Source organism: Marmota monax, unplaced genomic scaffold, assembly GCF_021218885.2.
Source record: "Marmota monax isolate L192 unplaced genomic scaffold, Marmota_monax_Labrador192_F-V1.1 WCK01_AAM20220418_F8-fsc00036, whole genome shotgun sequence".
NCBI classification, from domain to species: domain Eukaryota; kingdom Metazoa; phylum Chordata; class Mammalia; order Rodentia; family Sciuridae; genus Marmota; species Marmota monax.
Genome location: NW_026694491.1, coordinates 4,913,089 through 4,930,707, shown reverse-complemented (window position 1 = coordinate 4,930,707; position 17,619 = coordinate 4,913,089). Strand labels below are relative to the sequence as shown.

The 17,619-nt window shown below is 39.8% G+C and overlaps 1 protein-coding gene across 1 annotated transcript in view; it reads right to left on the bottom strand.

The window, feature by feature from the left end:
* The window catches only part of Fgd6 (FYVE, RhoGEF and PH domain containing 6), a 113,815-nt gene that overhangs the window by 66,653 nt on the left and 29,543 nt on the right, over positions 1 to 17,619 (bottom strand). Inside the window, exon 3 of the mRNA XM_046419353.2 lies at positions 5,715 to 5,865. Coding sequence (XP_046275309.1) covers positions 5,715 to 5,865 — 151 coding nt within the window. The remainder of the gene's footprint in view (positions 1 to 5,714; positions 5,866 to 17,619) is intronic.

Sequence of the window (17,619 nt, the reverse complement as noted above, 5' to 3'; positions counted from 1 at the left end):
CCTGGACTAAAACCTCTGAACCCCTATGCTAAAATAAATATTTCCTTCTTTAAATTGTTTTTCTCAGACATTTTGTCACAGTGATGAGAAGCTGACTAACTTACCAATCCAAACATGTTCCATTGAGCTTTCTGAGAATGATGTACCAATTTGTTAACAGAGATAGATTTGGGTCAAAAACCCCAATTCAGGGCATTCTAAGGCAAATTACTTAACCTATCTAAAACTCTTTTTCTTCATGGGAAACAAACAGGACATGGGTCAGATGCTTATAATAGAGTGTTATGATGTGCAGCCACAGCACAGGGACAAGCAACGACACACACAGGAGTGGGAGAATGCTAATTTCCATTTCTTTTTTTTTTTAATAGCTTTATTTTATTTATTTATTTTTATGTGGTGCTGAGGTTTGGACCCAGATCTTTCGCACATCCTAGGTGAGCACTCTCCTGCTGAGCTACAACCCCAGCCCCTAATTTCCATTTCTTGTGTGGTACCATTTTTACCATTAAGGAGAGTAACTTTTTGAATTCCTACTTGCTTTTTCTTCACAAAAGACAAATAAGGGCACAATAGTTCCTACCCTTTCTTTTTTCCTCTTACAGATTTGGGCACTTTCATGAGGAAAATATTATTGGCATCTAGACATGCATCAGTGATTAGCCCTGACACACACACTGGTTATACGTCCAGGATATATGCCACCTGAAATAGTTTGAACTCTGTCTCCTTAAGAGGTCCCAATGTATTCGGAAATAGGGTCATTGCAGATAAGGCAGAGTGAGGTCATACTGGCATCCAATATGACTGCTGTTCTTTAAGAAAAAAAGGCTCAGTGTAGAGACACTGGAGTGGCAATACCACGTGATGGCACAGGCAGAGCAGGAAGTCTGCAGCTACAAGGCAAGGAATTTCAAGAATTGCAGGCAAACCACTAGAAGCCAGAGGAGGCAAGGAGAGATCCTCCCCTGCAGGTTTCAGAGGAGCATGAGTCTGCCAATCTTGATTCCTAACTTCTAGCCCCCAGAACTGCGAGACCACAAGTTTTTGTTGTTTTAAGTCACCTGGTTTGAGGTACTTTAATCACAGGGAACCTAAGAACCTAGGACAACCTATTCCAAATGCAATCACAGAAATAAATTACACGTTTAAACATGCATAAACTTTCTTGACTTTCCAAGTGCTATTACCCTGAAGCTGTTGAACCTCAGAGCAACTCTAAGAACAGTGTTAGCTCATTTTACTAAAAGAGAAACAAAGGATCAGAGAAAGCATAAAGAAACTCCTCTTCCTATGCTCCTACTCCAAAGAACTGGTTTTTCTTTTGCATATTGATATCACCTTTTCTACTGGAGACTCTGGAAAGCCAAATCTGTGGCCATCCTTGGCTGCTGCATGGTATTATACGATATGCATGACTGTGTGATAGTCTTCCTCTTAGCATTATTGTGTTTCCTTTAGTGGGACTTCCTTTATTCTTCAAGAGCTTTATTTAGATATGATTTACATACCATAACATGTATTTTCATTCCTTTAAACAGCTGAATAGTTCTTAATGCATTCAGGGTTGTGTAAATATCACCATAATCTAATTTTCTTACTTTCTCATGCAAAATAGAAACTATGCCCCTTACCATTCACTCCATTTGTTAGCCTTTCTGAGATAAACAACTTAAAAGAAGGAAAGATTTATTTTGGCTCATGGGTCCAGAGGTGTCTAAGTTCAGCCCACTGCTTTGGGCCTGTGGTGAGGCAGAACACCATGGCAGGGAGCTCATAGAGGAACAGAGTTGCTCAGCTCATGGGCCAGGAAGCAGAGATGGGGGGAAGGGGCAGAGGACAAGCTACACCCTTCAAGGACACACCCTCAGTGACTTTCTTCCTCTAGTTAAGCCCTACCTTCCAAGTTTCCACCATGGCCCAACAGCTCTACCAGCTGGGACCAAGTCTTTGGGGGACATTTCAGACCGAAACTATAATACCTCCCATTCCTTTTGAGGGTAGAATAATATTCCATTTTAAGGATACATCACATTTAGTTCATCTGTTTTTCAGTTTGCATTCTCTCCACTTCTTGGCTATTATGAATAATGATGATCTGAACATTCCTATACAGGAATGTTTTGTGGGACACATGTTTTCACTTCTTTTGGGTAGACACCTACGATGGGAATTACTGGGCCATAAGATAACTCCATATTTAAGCTTTTGAGGAACTGCCAGACTATTTTGTGAAGCAGTGGTATCATTTTACATTCTCATCAGTAGCATCTGAAGATTATAATTGCTCTACACCTTTTTTTTTGGGGGGGGGGGGCGGGGTACCAGGAATAGAACTGAGGAGCACTTGACCACTGAACCACATCCCCAGCCCTATTTTGTATTTTATTTAGAGACAGGGTCTCACTGAGTTGCTTAGTGCCTCACAGTTGCTGAGTCTGGCTTTGAACTCGGGATTCTCCTGCTTCAGCCTCCTGAGCTGCTAGAATTACAGGTGTGTGCGACCGCTCCTGCTTGTTCTACATCTTCATCAGCATTGTTATTGTCCATCATTTTTATTACAGCCACCCTAGTGGGTGAAGTAGCACCTGACTAAGGTCTTCCTTTGCATTTCTTTGAACACTAATGATGTTGAGCATTCTTTCACAGGCTCATTAGTCATTTGTATATTTTCTTTTGTCTATTCAGATCTTTGGGCCTGAGTTATTTTTTTACTGTTGAGTTGTAATAGTTCTTTATGTAGTCTGCTTAGAAGTCCTTGATCAGAGAGATGATTTGCTAATATTTTCTCCTACTTTGTGTGTTTTCTTTTTACTTTCCTAATGGTACTGTTTGCAGTATAAAGTTTTTAATTTTGATGAAGTCCAGTTTATCTATTTTCTTCTCATCACTTGTGATCATCATTTACATTTTAACAACCTGTGTCTAACCCAAAGAGTTACTTACTCCTCCTGCATTTTCTTCTAAGGGTTTCACTATTGTTTTTACTTCTTTTTCTTCTTCTGGTGGTTTTATAGTTTGAGTCCTGACATTTAGTTCTATGCTCCATTTTGAGTTAATTCTGTATATAGTGAAAGGAAGAGGTCCAACTTCATCCCTTTGCAGATAGAAAACTGGTAACTCCATTACTATTTGTCGACATCCTGTTTTTTTTTGGTGGGGGGGTACTAAGGATTGAACCCAGCGGTGCTTAACCACTGAGTCACATCCCCAGCCCTTTTTATTTTATATTTTGAGACAGGGTCTCCCGAGTTGCTCAAGATCTTGCTAAATTGCTGAGGCTGACTTTGAACTTGCAAGCCACCTGCTTCAGCCTCCTGAGCAGCTGGGATTATTGGCGTGCACCACCACACCCCCAGCTAACATTCTGATTTTTTTCAACTTTTTTTGTGTGACATAACTTTTTTTTTCAGTCACCTGAAATTCACGTGGATAGAGAGACTGGTATAAACAAACTGATTTTTAAAAACTATTTAACCAAAGTCATTCAGCTAGTAAGTGGCAGAACCGAGGCTGAAACATAGGTCTTAGGATAGTAACTTTCAAAATTTCTATTAAAACACAATAGTACCTTATATATAAACAAATTTCTTATTTACATTAAAGAGAAGGCAAACAATATGTATTTATTGGTAAGGTTACATAAAGCTTGATTTGTGATGTTTAAGATCTTGTTCGTTTGTTTTAATATAAACCAATAATTATATTTTAATATAAACTTCTAAAGGAGGAAAACTATTATCCCTGGCATCAGGTGAAAATGTTACATGATTAACTAAGAGACAGATCCACTTTTAACAGGGATATTGCACTGCGGCACAACTAAGAACATAAAACAATAAAATAAATACAGGAAGGGAAATGAAAGGCAGGCACTAATACAAAGGAAGGAACTCTGGGAGTCTCCATGACCACAGAATGACTGAGTCAACCAGACAGTGTTAGCACAGGCGGCTGTGAAGAGGCAGATACAACAAGGTTAGCAATTACTCCTCCTTCACACCATGTATCAGCACCGTCCCCTGTAGACGTGGAAAACAATTTTGGTCACTACTTCAAGTATGTGGAGGAACTGGAAAAAGGCTCAAGCAAGAGGAATGAAAAGAACAAAACAATAGGTATTTGTTAGGAAGTGAAAGAACATGAGGTTGCTTATTAAGGAGAGTAAAAGTTGATTTAATTATGACCCTTAGAGAAGACCGTTTGAATGCTCTTCCTCAAATTTGTCACAGGCTCTGGCTTTATTCAGTCATTTAAATTTCAAACAAATATCAGTTTCTCGGTTGCTTTCTCCAAAGCAGCCTCCTCAGTTTCTGGCATGTACCTCTGTTTTGTTCCCTGCATTGGCTGTAACCCTGAAATTCTTCTTGGATGTGTACTACAAAAGCATGGATGGTAAGCACAGCTTATTTCTAGTTAATACCAGTGGCACTGGGAACATGGTGAGTATTCTACACAGGTCTGTAGAATCCCGTCCAAGAGGCACCAACATGCCAACATGAAAAATGAGTTTTCAAATTAATGCATGACCAATACTGTCAAGGCACAGGAATCATTACTTGACAGTCAAAACAAAACCCACAGACTGCTGTGGGATGTGGTGAATCCTTGGATCAGTCATGCATCTGTCTTAGGAGTTTTACAAAATTCATTCACCTAAATAATTTCTAGTGGTGACTCCCAACACCATGATCAATACTTGAGAGCATAGAAATGAAGTCTCATTAGCAATAAATCATTGATTGACAAGTTCTTACTGCGTACTGGACAGGGTTCTACAGTTTTGCATATATCAACTTGATTAATCCTTATAATTCTATAAGTACTAACCTATTTTTCATCTACAAAGTGGCATCTTTAAGCTAAAGAGGTTAAAAAAATCAGCCTTCAGTTACCCAGTTTGTAGCTGGTAAACTCTGGGACTCAGATTCAGATAACTTCACTTGTGCCATTCATTAAAGGTGGAAGTGAATTTAAACACAGAAAAAAATGTTCAACAGGAAGCATAGCAGATCGATTAATTATGGCACAGGAGTTAGGTGACGCAGACTTTCTGCATGGCTTGACTTACTGTGAGGATTCTTTCAGATTCCATCTTTCTGTAACCTTGCAGTATATCATGGGGATATTGCTACTGTACTAATTTTCTCCCTTTCAAAATGTCTTTATTGAAAGAAATGTAAAATAAATATTCATGTCAAACTGGAGGCATTATAATTAATTTCCCCATGACACATTTTAAACAATGACCAACACACAGACAATCTTCATATATGCCATGTTCCTCCCAAACATACACACATACTGGATGATTTCAAAGCAAATGATGACTGTACCGGAACAGCGATCTTTAGTCTATCCCTAAAAAGATGTGTTTGAGTTTGAAATGCATATAATTCCTTTCCTTCAAGAAATCTAAGAACTGGTAGCAGTACCAGGAGCAATCCAAACAGGGGTTTTTATTATCAAAAAAAAAAAGCTAAAAGACATTAGTAAAAACAATTTCTCAAAAATCACTAAGTCTTTATTTGGAAACATGATGACATTTTAGGTGCTACATTAGAACAGGAATTAAGTTTAAACTTGACAAATGTTGTAAAAGATTTAAGAAAGCTCACTAGGGTTTTTGTGCCTATCGTGCTGACAAACATTATTCCAAGCACAGTGACAGCCAGAAAGCACATAAGTAGAAACAATTAATCACCAAAACACACCTGTTTACCCTCCAGTAGTTCAGGCTCTCCTTTGCTGGATTCAGAGCTGATATCATCTTCATCAGAACTGTCAATGACTTCCTCCTCATCAGAGGGTAGGTCACCAAGACCAAGGTCAAAATCATCCTGTTCCTCCTGGGATGTTCCAGAACTGCTTCAATAGAAAGTATGATTCAGTCACCTTTAGTAACAAGTGCTGGCAAAACCAAACCAAAATCAATCACCTAATCCTTGTGATGTGAGCAAAGCACATATCTAACGGGTTGGTTCTGAGGGATGGAAATGGTCAGATTGGGCCCCTTCCCTTTCCCTGACTTGGCTGTCAAATGCATTCATATTCATGTTGGGCTTAAAATTTAATTCAACACCAATTTAATATTGTTTTGATGACAGGGAGGTGGATGGGAAGCAAGTTTCCCAGTTGTCACCATCCTGTGCTTCCATTCGTCTTTCCCCTAGAAGATCAGGCCTTTCCTCCCATTATAAACCAACAAGCCCCACAGGGGTCGGCTGGCTTACCACAAAGGGCACTGGGTGCACAGGTTCACCAGAAGCCTAACTGCCTCCTTGGGCCTCAGTGTTTAACAACAACAAAACCAAGTACCAAACCTATGCGGGCTGGGAGCAAATAATAATAATAGTAATAATAAATAATCAGCAATGTATGTGCTACTGTGAACAAGTGCCCACCATCCTGGTTCTCGCTGGTTTGTATGCACATCACAAGACATGGGCAGGAATAGGGAAATGCTACAAATTCTCAGGCTCCACTCTAGACCTGCTGAATCAGAAACCCTAGAGGTGCAGGACCCAGCAAATTGCATTTTAACAAACCTTCCAGGTGATGCTGATTCAGGCCAAAGTCTGAAAACCACTGTTGGCCATTTACCAAGTCCCCCTTGCCAGCCTGATATCAAGGTTTCCCAGTCTGTACTGAGACAGACCTCATGAATCAACAGCCAGGGCTGCAATCCAAACTGCAGGGGGAATTCCACCGGAAAGTTCCCCAGGAAGATGATGGAAATAGTTCTTTCCAGTGTTGGCTGTCAAGATTCAGAAAAAAAAAATTGCCTTCAGAAAGACCTTTTTTTGCTGTCAGTCTACAGGAATATCTGCAGAACAGAAGACTATAGATGGGGCCAGTAAAAGACCCAAAGAAAACCATAGGGGGAAGCACTCCAGCAGAATAAAGACACTTGCATTCCACTCTGGCGGGCTCTTTCAGCAGGTCACGGGCAGGTCACTCAACTGCCAAGGCTTCAAATTATGAGAGTTTCTAACAGGAATCTTAAAAGCTAAAGATAAAGCTTTTGCCAGTTCCAGATTACACATTGTAGGATACAGATTTGGTCAGAAACCATCCCTGCAGCCCAGGTGGTTGGATGCTGGCAGAAGGCCAAAACGAATGCCTTCCACCATCCAGCATGGGATTTCCTATTACTCAGTGGCGGGGGGCCTCAGGGACTCTTATCTCTAGGTGAGTACACACCTTATCATACCTTTCCTTGACTTGGAGAAGACTCACACCCTGGGGGTGGGGTAAAGAGCAGAAGCTTTCCAGTCAAATCACTGGCAAGATTCACTGTCTCTGGGTGCAGGGATAAGAGCCAACCCAGCCTGGTTGTTAGCTGTTGATTTAGATTGGAAAGAATAAATGAGTGTTACTGGGCACAGTGGCTCATGCCTGTAATCCCAGCTACCTGGAAGGCTGAGGCAGGAGGATGGTAAGTTCAAGGTCAGTCTCAGTAAGTTCAAAGCCAGCTTGGGCAACTGAGTGAGAGACCCCTGTTTCAAAATTAAAAATTAAACAAAAATTAAAATAAAATAAATTAATTAATTAAAATCAGAAGGGGCTGGGCGCAGTGGCACACACCTAATCCCAGCAGTTTGGGAGGCTGAGACAGGAGGACCACAAGTTCAAAGCCACCCTCAGCAAAAGCAAGGTGCAAAGCAACTCAGTGAAACCCTGTCACTAAATAAAATACAAAAATGGGCTTGGGATATGGCTCAGTGGTAGAGTGCCCCTGGCCAAACCTCAGTACCAAAAAGGGTGGGGACCTGGGGGTGTGGCTCATCAGTAGAGTGCCCCTGCCTTCAATCCCCAGCACATAAATAAATAAATAGTTAACAAAATATAGGCTATAAAGTCCATCCACACAGACAGAAGAAATCATACCTTTACTTGTTTGTTTTTCCAGTGCTAGGGCTTGAACCCAGGGCCTTATGCATACAGGGAAGTTTTCTACCACTTACCACACCCCAGCCCCACTTGTCTTCATCTTAATTTCTTATCTCTTTACATCTCCTAAAACCCTGTCAACATATGTTTGATTTCTGAGCAGCATCAGCATCACCTACAAGCTTCTTAAAAATGCAAAATCTCAGCCCCTACTCCAACCTACTGAATCAGAATCTGTTACAACAAAACTCAGGTGACAGTTGAGAAGTTATGCTCTAAAGGCTTTATAATCAGCACATCTGTGGACTGTTATGGATGCCATGGCATAAGAATTTTGGACAATTAGAACAGGGCTGTGGCACTGTGAAGAAATCAGATTTATTTTGTCTAGAAAGCTGAAAGGTTTTTCTTCTTCACACATTTTGAAGGCTACTATTAAGACAGCTATCACATCCATTAGGGATACAAAAGGGATTAAAGTACAAGAGTTAACATTTAAGATCAAGGAGATGGCTGGATGCAGGGTGCATCCATATAACAGCTGGGTGAGTCTAATGTTTTTGTGTTTTTCGATGCTTTTCATGTATTTTATGTATAAATCACAAAGTTGAATTTCGACTATTTTTAAGACAAAAGTCTGTTAAGCTTTTTTACTGTAAAGAATTGTTATGCAAATATCTATTATTTTGTGATATTTATTGCAAAAGACTGGAAATGTGCTTTTGTCTGAATATAACAAAATATCAGTACTTAATGGGAAATGAAGTGACAGGAAGAAAGTATTATGTAACTATAATGCAGAAAATATATTAATTAATAATTTTTAAAAACCATAATGCCATGAAATAGCAGCAGACTTTTAGTTCTCCAAATTCTTTCCCTGCTGAAAAGCTTCCCTGACTCCCTCTGTGTATCCCAAGTTGGCCCACTGTCTCTTCTGAATCCTATTCCATCTCATTCCACTGATGACATATTGTTTTCCTCATTAAAATGCAAACTCCTAAGGATCAGGAAATTGTGTTTCTTACCAGAATCCCTAGCAGACTGCCTGAAATACAACAGGCCCCCAAGGATTTCTCCCCACTTCTCAGTAGTGCAGGTGCCCTGAATCAGAGTGGCTATATTAGGGGAATAGAGATGAAGGGATGGATGTAAGGAAAAAACGTATGGAAGACTTGCAGGCTTCAAATACACGTCACTAGCAGAATAAGTGACAGCAACTGAAACAAATAGGAACAGGAACCTACCTAGTTTTAAAGGAAAAAAAATAAAGGGTTTACCAGCAAATCCAGGAAAGATGGCATCTAGGATCCACATTTATATATTCATTTCTAAAACAATTAAATTGTTTCCTTACATAATTGTTTAAAGTTTTGAATCAACCTAGATTAAAATTTTAGACTTCTGATAAAGAAACACAGATTACTTTTTCTTTTTGGAGGGTACTAGGAATTTAATCTGGGGTGCTTTACCACTGAGCCACATCCCTAGCCCCTTTTTATTTTTAAATCTTGAGACTTAGGGTCTCACTAAGTTGCTTAAGATCTTGCTAAATTGATGAGGCTGGTCTTTAATTTGCAATCCTCCTGCCTCAGTCTCCCGAGTTGCTGGGATTACAGGTGTGCATCACTGCACCCAGTTCTAGAAACACGGATTCTTTACTGATACCACTCATGTAGCTAGGGCACTTCTTTTATTCTTTTTATTTCCTTCCCAATGTCACGGAAATAACACCCCAAAACTGTCTGCTTGGTGAGTTAAAGTAACAGGACATAGTGCTTCCTCCACATCTTCCTGCCTAGTTAGTTCACGATTTGATAGTTGGAAGTACAAGGAAAGTGAGACGCAACAGAAACTAGAACAAAGGCCCAGCTCTATTTGCCCAGACCATCCTCCCTAACTCAAATATGCTTCTGAAGGGAGCCCAGTGTCTAGAAAATTAAAAAAAGCCAGAGACATCATTCCTCCTGATAGGCTCTGTCCTTCAGTTCCACATGTCAAGATCTATACAGTTGGAGAGAGAAATACTCAATGCCATCACTTTTTAAAAATCATATGCTTGATTTTTTTCTAGGTTTTCTATATTGAAACAGAACATCCTCCATTGGAAGTACACCAGATTTCTTTTTCAGGTAACATGTCTCATAACAGTTCTGTCTGAGACAGAATTGTCTTTTGAAAAAATATTTAGCCAATTTCCTCTAGGAGTTTTTAGGAACATAAAACCTGCATGGTGTTGAGCCAGGCCTAAGGGTTGCCAGGGTTCATCACAAAAACGTCCTTGTGAACCTCCACTAAATTGAAAATCCCAGCAAGGGTTAGAGGGAGAAGAACAAGGACAGCAGCCAGAAGGGAAGGAAGCCAAGTTAACTGAAGAAAGATCCCAAAGCACTATCAGCTCTGTTACGGACATTTTTAAGTTACCTTGTTTGGCCCTGATTTGACTCTAAATCCCTTAACCGAAGAACACTGTATATAATTCCTCCACATTTGAAGTTCAAAAGAAATTCATTCCAATACCCTCACCTTCAGAAGTTTCTTTCATTTCCAAATTACAACGTGTAAATCTGAATTTCTGTGGTCTTCCTCTTCCTCTGCCGTCTACTGCTGGCCCAAACTGAACAGAACCCACTAGTCCTCAGGATGTTGTTACAATTCATTTCCAATGCTGTCTCATTGTGATTTTGTGATTATGTGTTTCCTTTGGCTGCTTTCAAACTCATCACAGAATGAGTGAAAAAAACTATCAAAGACCCAAAGGATGGACATGACATGGAAAACTTAGCAAAATATTTTTTAAATAAAATATATAATAATTAGTTATGATAATATGCTAATAGCATAAATTTGGTTCACAATTTTCACAGACCATTATTCCTATTTAGTTTCACCCAAAACCTTTATACTCTATTACTTTCATTTCCTTATAAAACTATAGATTCCAGTGTCATGGTGGAACCATGCATCAAGTCAATAGAAAACTTCAATTTAAGCACCTTTCTTATTCTCCTTTTCGAGTCCTCCTTGCAATTACACAGAATTTCTCGAATTTTCTCCATTCTCCACTCAAATGATTTTCTCGGGAATGACCCCTAAAAATGAGGAAGGCATTGCTCTAATTCTTTTAGGGAACATGATACAACTTGTGAAATAAGCATACGTGACCATTTCATCCTCTAATAGAACAGGAATCATATATTCATGTTCTGTCTTTAGGTTTTCCACACAAAGGATCTTGCGTAATTATGTCAAATATGTGCAGAGCCTGTGTGACAGAACATAGAAGCCAAGAGATAATACAGAGTTTGAGGCAAAATTATCTGACCTGAATAACATCAGGTTCAACAAGTAAAATTCCTCTGCAGGGAGATAAACCAGATCATCTGGTAGGTCTTCCCCAGAGCTGAGACCAAAAGAAACATGTAAAGGATCATGGAAAATAGTGGGTGCTGATGCTCTTAGATGACAGTACAAGAATGGAAATCCTTCCCCCCCCAAAAAGAAGTATGTACATAAATTGTTAATCTTGCCTAAATATTTTTGCCTAAAATTTTTACTTAAAGGTTAAAGCAAACTTTATTTTGTTTAAGAAAATGATTTAATTACCTTGATCTTAGATAAAACAAACAAAAAAAAATCTGTAGCACATATGATTAGTGTAATAACTGTTTTGAGTTAAACTATTTAATATAGAATTAAAGTAAATAAAATCATTAAAATACTTATAAGGAGGGCTGGGGTTGTGGCTCAGTGGTAAAGTGCTCACCCAGCAAAGTGCAAGGCCCTGGGTTCGATCCTCAATACAACATAAAAATAAAGGTATTATGTATAACTACAACTAAAAAATAAATATTAAAAAAATATTTATGGGCTGGGGATGTGGCTCAAGCGGTAGTGCGCTCACCTGGCATGTGCGGGACGCTGGGTTCGATCCTCAGCACACATAAAAGTAAAATAAAGATGTTGTGTCCACCGAAAACTAAAAAATAAATATTAAAAAAATTCTCTCTCTCTGTCTCTCTCTCCCTTAAAACAAAATATTTATAAGGATAAGCACAACAGGAGTTTGTTAACCCAAAAGAAAGAAGGAGTAAATGAAAAGCATTAAATGTTTTCATTAGTGTTTTATTTTTGGTCATAAATTTTAGAGGTGTTAACAACCAAGCCTTGAAAGCTAGCAAGCAAAGCTTCTATGGCTTCTGAAAAAGAAGCCACACAAGAATACACAGCTTCCCTGAAATATGAACTAGAGACTGTTCAAAACTACTCTGGGTGACCTTGTTAGGAAGGGTACCAGGTTTCGAGGACTTAGAGAGGCAGGCCTGCTTCGCTTTTCAGGGCCTATCTCCTCCACCCTTAGGAATGCCCACACCATTGCCCTCCCCAGGAATGCATTTATGATCAGGATTCTTAAAACTGTACCCTTCTGATTAAAAACAAAATTACCTTCGGTACCATTTTAAATAGTCCTCACAGGGCAACTCTAAAAAGGGCTTGAAAAGCAAATGGCTTTCAGCATTTCTTAAAGTAGAAGAGTGCCTATCAAGAAGCCTGCATTCCTTTTATGTAATTATATTTGAAAGTCATTAGGTTTAATTACAAAAAAAGCCATTTTAAAGGAGTTTACAGTAATGGCCAGTAATAGGGGACTGGTTAAATGAATAAACTGGGGTATTTCCAAAAAAACAAACTGCCAAGCAACCATCTAAAAACGAGGCAGGGCTATGCACCGAAACATGACTGCTCTCCAGGAAATACTGCTAGGTTAAAAAGAAAAGAGCAGGGCTGGGCCTGTATCTCAGTGGTAGAGCACTGGCCTAGCATGAGTAAGGCACCTTGGAAAAATAAATAAATACAATAAAGGTATTATGTCCATAAAAAAGAAAAGAGCAGGGGTTGGGGTTGTGGCTCAGCGGTAGAGTGTTCGCCTAGCATGTGCAAAGTCCTGGATTCAATCCTCAGCACCACATAAAAATGAATAAAACAAAGGTATTGTGTTCAACTACAACTAAAAAATATTTTAAAAAAGAGCATAGAGTGTTCCCATTTGTGTTGTGTATATGTGTGTGTGTATATATGTATTTACAGTATATATGCATGTATATATAAATACACATACGCACAACAACACACAATTAAAAAATGTGTTTTGGGGGACTAGGGATGTAGCTGAGTTGAAAGAATGCTTGTCTAATATACAAGAGGCCATGGGTTTTATCCCCAGCGTGTAAAAAAAAAAAAAAAAGTGCTATCTACTACTACTTGGTACTTTACTACCGAGATCCATCCCCATCCCTTTATATTTTTTAATGTGAGACAGAGTCTCGCTAAGTTGCTGAAGCTGGCCTTGGACATGTGATGCTTCTGCCTCAATCTCCCCAGTGCCTAGATTACAGACACATGCTACCATGTCCAGCTAAAAAAGTGCTTTTTAAATATACATAAGAACATATACACATGTACAAATATGCTACCATATCCACAGGCTATCCCTGGAAAGACTCACAAGAAAGTGCCTTTGGGACTAAAGTCCTGAGGTGAGAGGAGGACTTCATTATCTACCCTTTGGTGTATTTTTAAAAAATGTTATCACATGCATTATCCCTTTTTCAAAGACCACCCCAATACTGCACAGAGAAATTCTGAAAAGTCACACACACACACATTTCTGTTATATATCTACAAACTCTTTGGGGATATTTTATTTCCTTTCCACAGTGATGAAAATTAAAAAGAAAAATATTCTTGCCCTGTTCTTCCCCTTTTATCTGCACAACCCACAGGCTTAGAAGTTTGCCTATTTTCATAGTTGCCTTTAAAGAAAAACAAAACAACAACAACTTTTATTATTATTATTTTTTAAATATTTATTTTTTAGTAATCGGTGGACACAACATCTTTGTTGGTATGTGGTGCTGAGGATCGAACCCGGGCCGCATGCATGCCAGGCGAGCGTGCTACCGCTTGAGCCACATCCCCAGCCACAACAACAACTTTTATTTGTATGTGGTGCTGAGGATCGAACCTGGGCCGCACGCATGCCAGGCGAGCGTGCTACCGCTTGAGCCACATCCCCAGCCACAACAACAACTTTTAAATCTTAGGTTGCTAATATGTAAATATGGCCCTCTCTTAGTCTATAGGGGTTTGTCAGGGAGAATCACTAGCATAAGTCTTTAAATAATGGAAGGAGTCCCTTCTTCTAGGTTATAGAGGACTTTACAAAGGAAAAAAAGAGGTCAGTGTAGGGGCCTGTTCAACAGTGTGCAGGGGTCACAGAATAACCATAACACACTGTCAGTGTGGGCATCTCCCACAGCACCCTGCCTCGTGGAAGAGCTGCCTGGCCTGCAAGGGAAGAAGGCCATGTCCTCCAGGCTCCCGGTTCTCTCTTTATGACGCAGGCAGAGTCCACAGTTGAACACAGTCCAACAAACACTCTTGCCCCAGCTAACCCAGGTCAGGCCTGAGCTGTTCTAGTTAGAAATGAATAAACTGTTAGGAACATGTATCCTAAAACAAGCACTAGCTAAAATAATTATCACATCTAATTGCCAGCAATTTTGCTGTCTTAGAATCTGGAGGGCTTTAGGGAATGACTTCTTAAGATGCTCTTCAAAGAGATGTGTACTGGGCTGGGGTTGTGGCTCAGCGGTAGAAAGCTTGTCTAGCATCTGTGAGGCCCTGGGTTCAATTCTCAGCACCACATAAAAATAAATAAATAAAATAAAGGTATTGTGTCCAACTACAACTAAAAAATAAATATTAAAAGAAAAAAAAAGAAATGCATACTAACGGAGGGCGTAGTGGCATATGCCTGTAATCACAATGGCTTAGGAGGCTGAGGCAAGAGGATCCTGAGTTCAAAGTCAGCCTTGGCAACTCAAAGAGGCCCTAAGCAACTCAGTGAGACCCTGTCTCTAAATAAAATATTAAAGAGGGCTGGGGATGTGGTTCAGTAGTTAAGCACCCCTGGGTTCAATCCCTGGTACAAAATAACAAAAAAAAGAAATGCAGACTAAAATGTTTTTGTTAATACAAATAGAAAAGTATTCTATTGAGCTTAAAACTGCCTTCAATAAAATACAGGTTTCCAATGCAGTTTTGTCACTGTAGCAAAGATGATATTATTTTTATTGAAAAATAAAAAGGTTTTAGATAAACTCAGGTTGGCCTAACATCATTTCTCCCCTTTGTTTCCCCATGATAAAAGTACAACTACTTAGTATCAGAACATATAAAGGCCACTAGAAATAAACAATGAGGTTGAGATGGCTACATGAGAGTACTTCATATTTACACACCCATTCCCTCTCAAGCATATATTTATATATACATATACATGTATTTTATAACACTTAAATATATAAAGTAACTACACCATTTCTTTTTTCCCCTGTAATACTGAGGACTGAACTCAGGGGTATTTTACAATTGCGCTACATCCATCCTCAGCCCATTTAAATTTTCTTTTCTTTTCTTTTTTTTTAATTTTTGAGACAGGGTTTCACTAAGTTACAGAGGCTGCCTTGAACTTGAATTCTCCTGTCTTAGCCTTTCTCTCTCAGCAATTCTCCTGTCAAGTAGCTGGGATTACAGGCATGTGCTACCAGGCCTGGCCATTTTTTTGTTATGCCTTTTATTTCAATGAAATATTTATTTAGGACCTATTATGTTTCATTTGTTTTAGGGCCTCATTTAGGCCCTAAATCATCTATTAGAATTACTTGTAGATAATGTTCAAACGTAAATTCTAACATGACTTCTCTTTATTTTCCTGTTGAATGAGACTTTCCTAAACAGATAAATAAAAAGGAATTTGGGATAACCATGGTAATTAGGATGAAGGCAGGGACTACTTTCTAAAAAGAAAATAAGGGTTAGGGATGTAGCTCACTGGTAGAGTGCTTGCCTAGCATTCAAGAGTACGTGGGTTCAAGGCCCAACAACATATCAAAAAATAATAATCATGCATGCATGAAATAATCAGCATACATGAAGCCCAATATGCTGGGTTCAGTCCTGGGGGTGGGGATGGGGAACAATGAAGAAAAGAAAATAACTAAAAGTTAGTGCATGCTAAATGTTAAACGCAGACACTAAGAACTATGGAGCCAGAGACATAAGAGACATGAGTACCTTATCCAGGGTGCAGCAGTCATCGAGATTCAAAGTGACTGCACTTGAGAAGTGACTCTAGCAAATGAAGGAGGAGCAAAATATTCTGAGTGGGAGAGGCCTGGAGGGGGAGGTGTGATGGAGGGCTTGGAAGCAGGATAGAAGTGATGTGGAAGGTGACCTGGATGCGGATGCATGGGAAAAGTGTGGGGAGGGCATTTCTGCACCATGTGAGGTGAGAGACCACCAGGAGATACAGAGAGGTAGCTATTGCCAACATGGTTGGCAAGCAGCTGAGGTAGAAGAACAGTATCCACAATGGCAGATCCAAACTCAATCCTTCCTGTGGCTGTGCCAGGTCTAACACCAGGGTAAGGAACCTACCAGGGGAGCTGGCCAGGGGGTGAGCCTGGTTGGTGAGAAAGTGAAGAAAAGGCTCACTTTTGATTACCTTCTCTAACAGCCCTGTCCTGTGTTGGGTGCACACGCCACACACGGTTTCCTCTAATATCTTGTCATAATCCTAACTGACCACTGGAAAGTGGTGAGACTTCTGGAAAAAATGACCACATCCTATGCTCTTGATCATGACTCAGTAGAAAACCACTGCAGTGTCAGGCATTAAGGCCCAGCAATACATTCTGCCTTGACAACAACTGGGGGAAACCAGGAGCCCCTGAACAGCCTAGCCCCAAGTTCCCCTTCCCACCGTTTCCGGGGAAAAGTTCTCCTGGTCAAATAACCCTGCTTATGCTTGAATGATGGGCTTTAGTGCCCTGACAGCCCCTGGGATTACTCAAATGAGCCAATTGTATACTCCTGTAGGCACCAGAGGGTGGATGCATAAGACACCTACCCTCTTAATACCACAAAGCCTGCCTCCCACAGCCCCTGGGTGTTTACTTTGTCCCAAGTGTAATCCTCAGTAGCACTGCTGGTATGTGCATCCTCCTCCTGAAGCCCATGAACATAGATGACGAATAAACTGTTGTTGGTCTTCCAGTGTTTGGCCATCACCATGACCTAGGATGGGATTCCCTCCCTCATTAATGTGGTGAAGAGAAAGTAACTAAACAGAGCACTGATGGTTTTTAATAGGATTATCCTAAGAAGTCATATTGAGGGGTGTTCTAAAGTTAGTTTCGTTTTTACCTAATTATATTTTGCATAAACATCCAAAAGACTCTGCCATGATAAACTGAAGCAAGTTTCCAATCAAAGACATTAACATTAGCTGTTACAGAAATCTGACATTCTCCACGTAACATTATGTTAAATGTTACATCAAATACAGACCCCACTATAGTGACAGTGAATTACAAGGAAATCAGTAGTTTAACCCAAAGAATGTCTGCTGTCTAATAGGAACCACAAACACAACTGGGATTTCTCACTGACATGGGGAAAAGGGTAGGAGGCTTCATTGGGAGCCCATTAGGAACCAGAGAAGTGGGAGTTAAACTGGGCCTCATGAATATAATTCAATCCCTTCCTTATTTACAGCTAGGTAGGAACAATTCCATTTGCCACTTTTCTTTCTGAGGTAGATCCACAAAAGATCTCTCTTAAAGATCTACTGTAGACCAGGAATAAATCACCAACCATCCC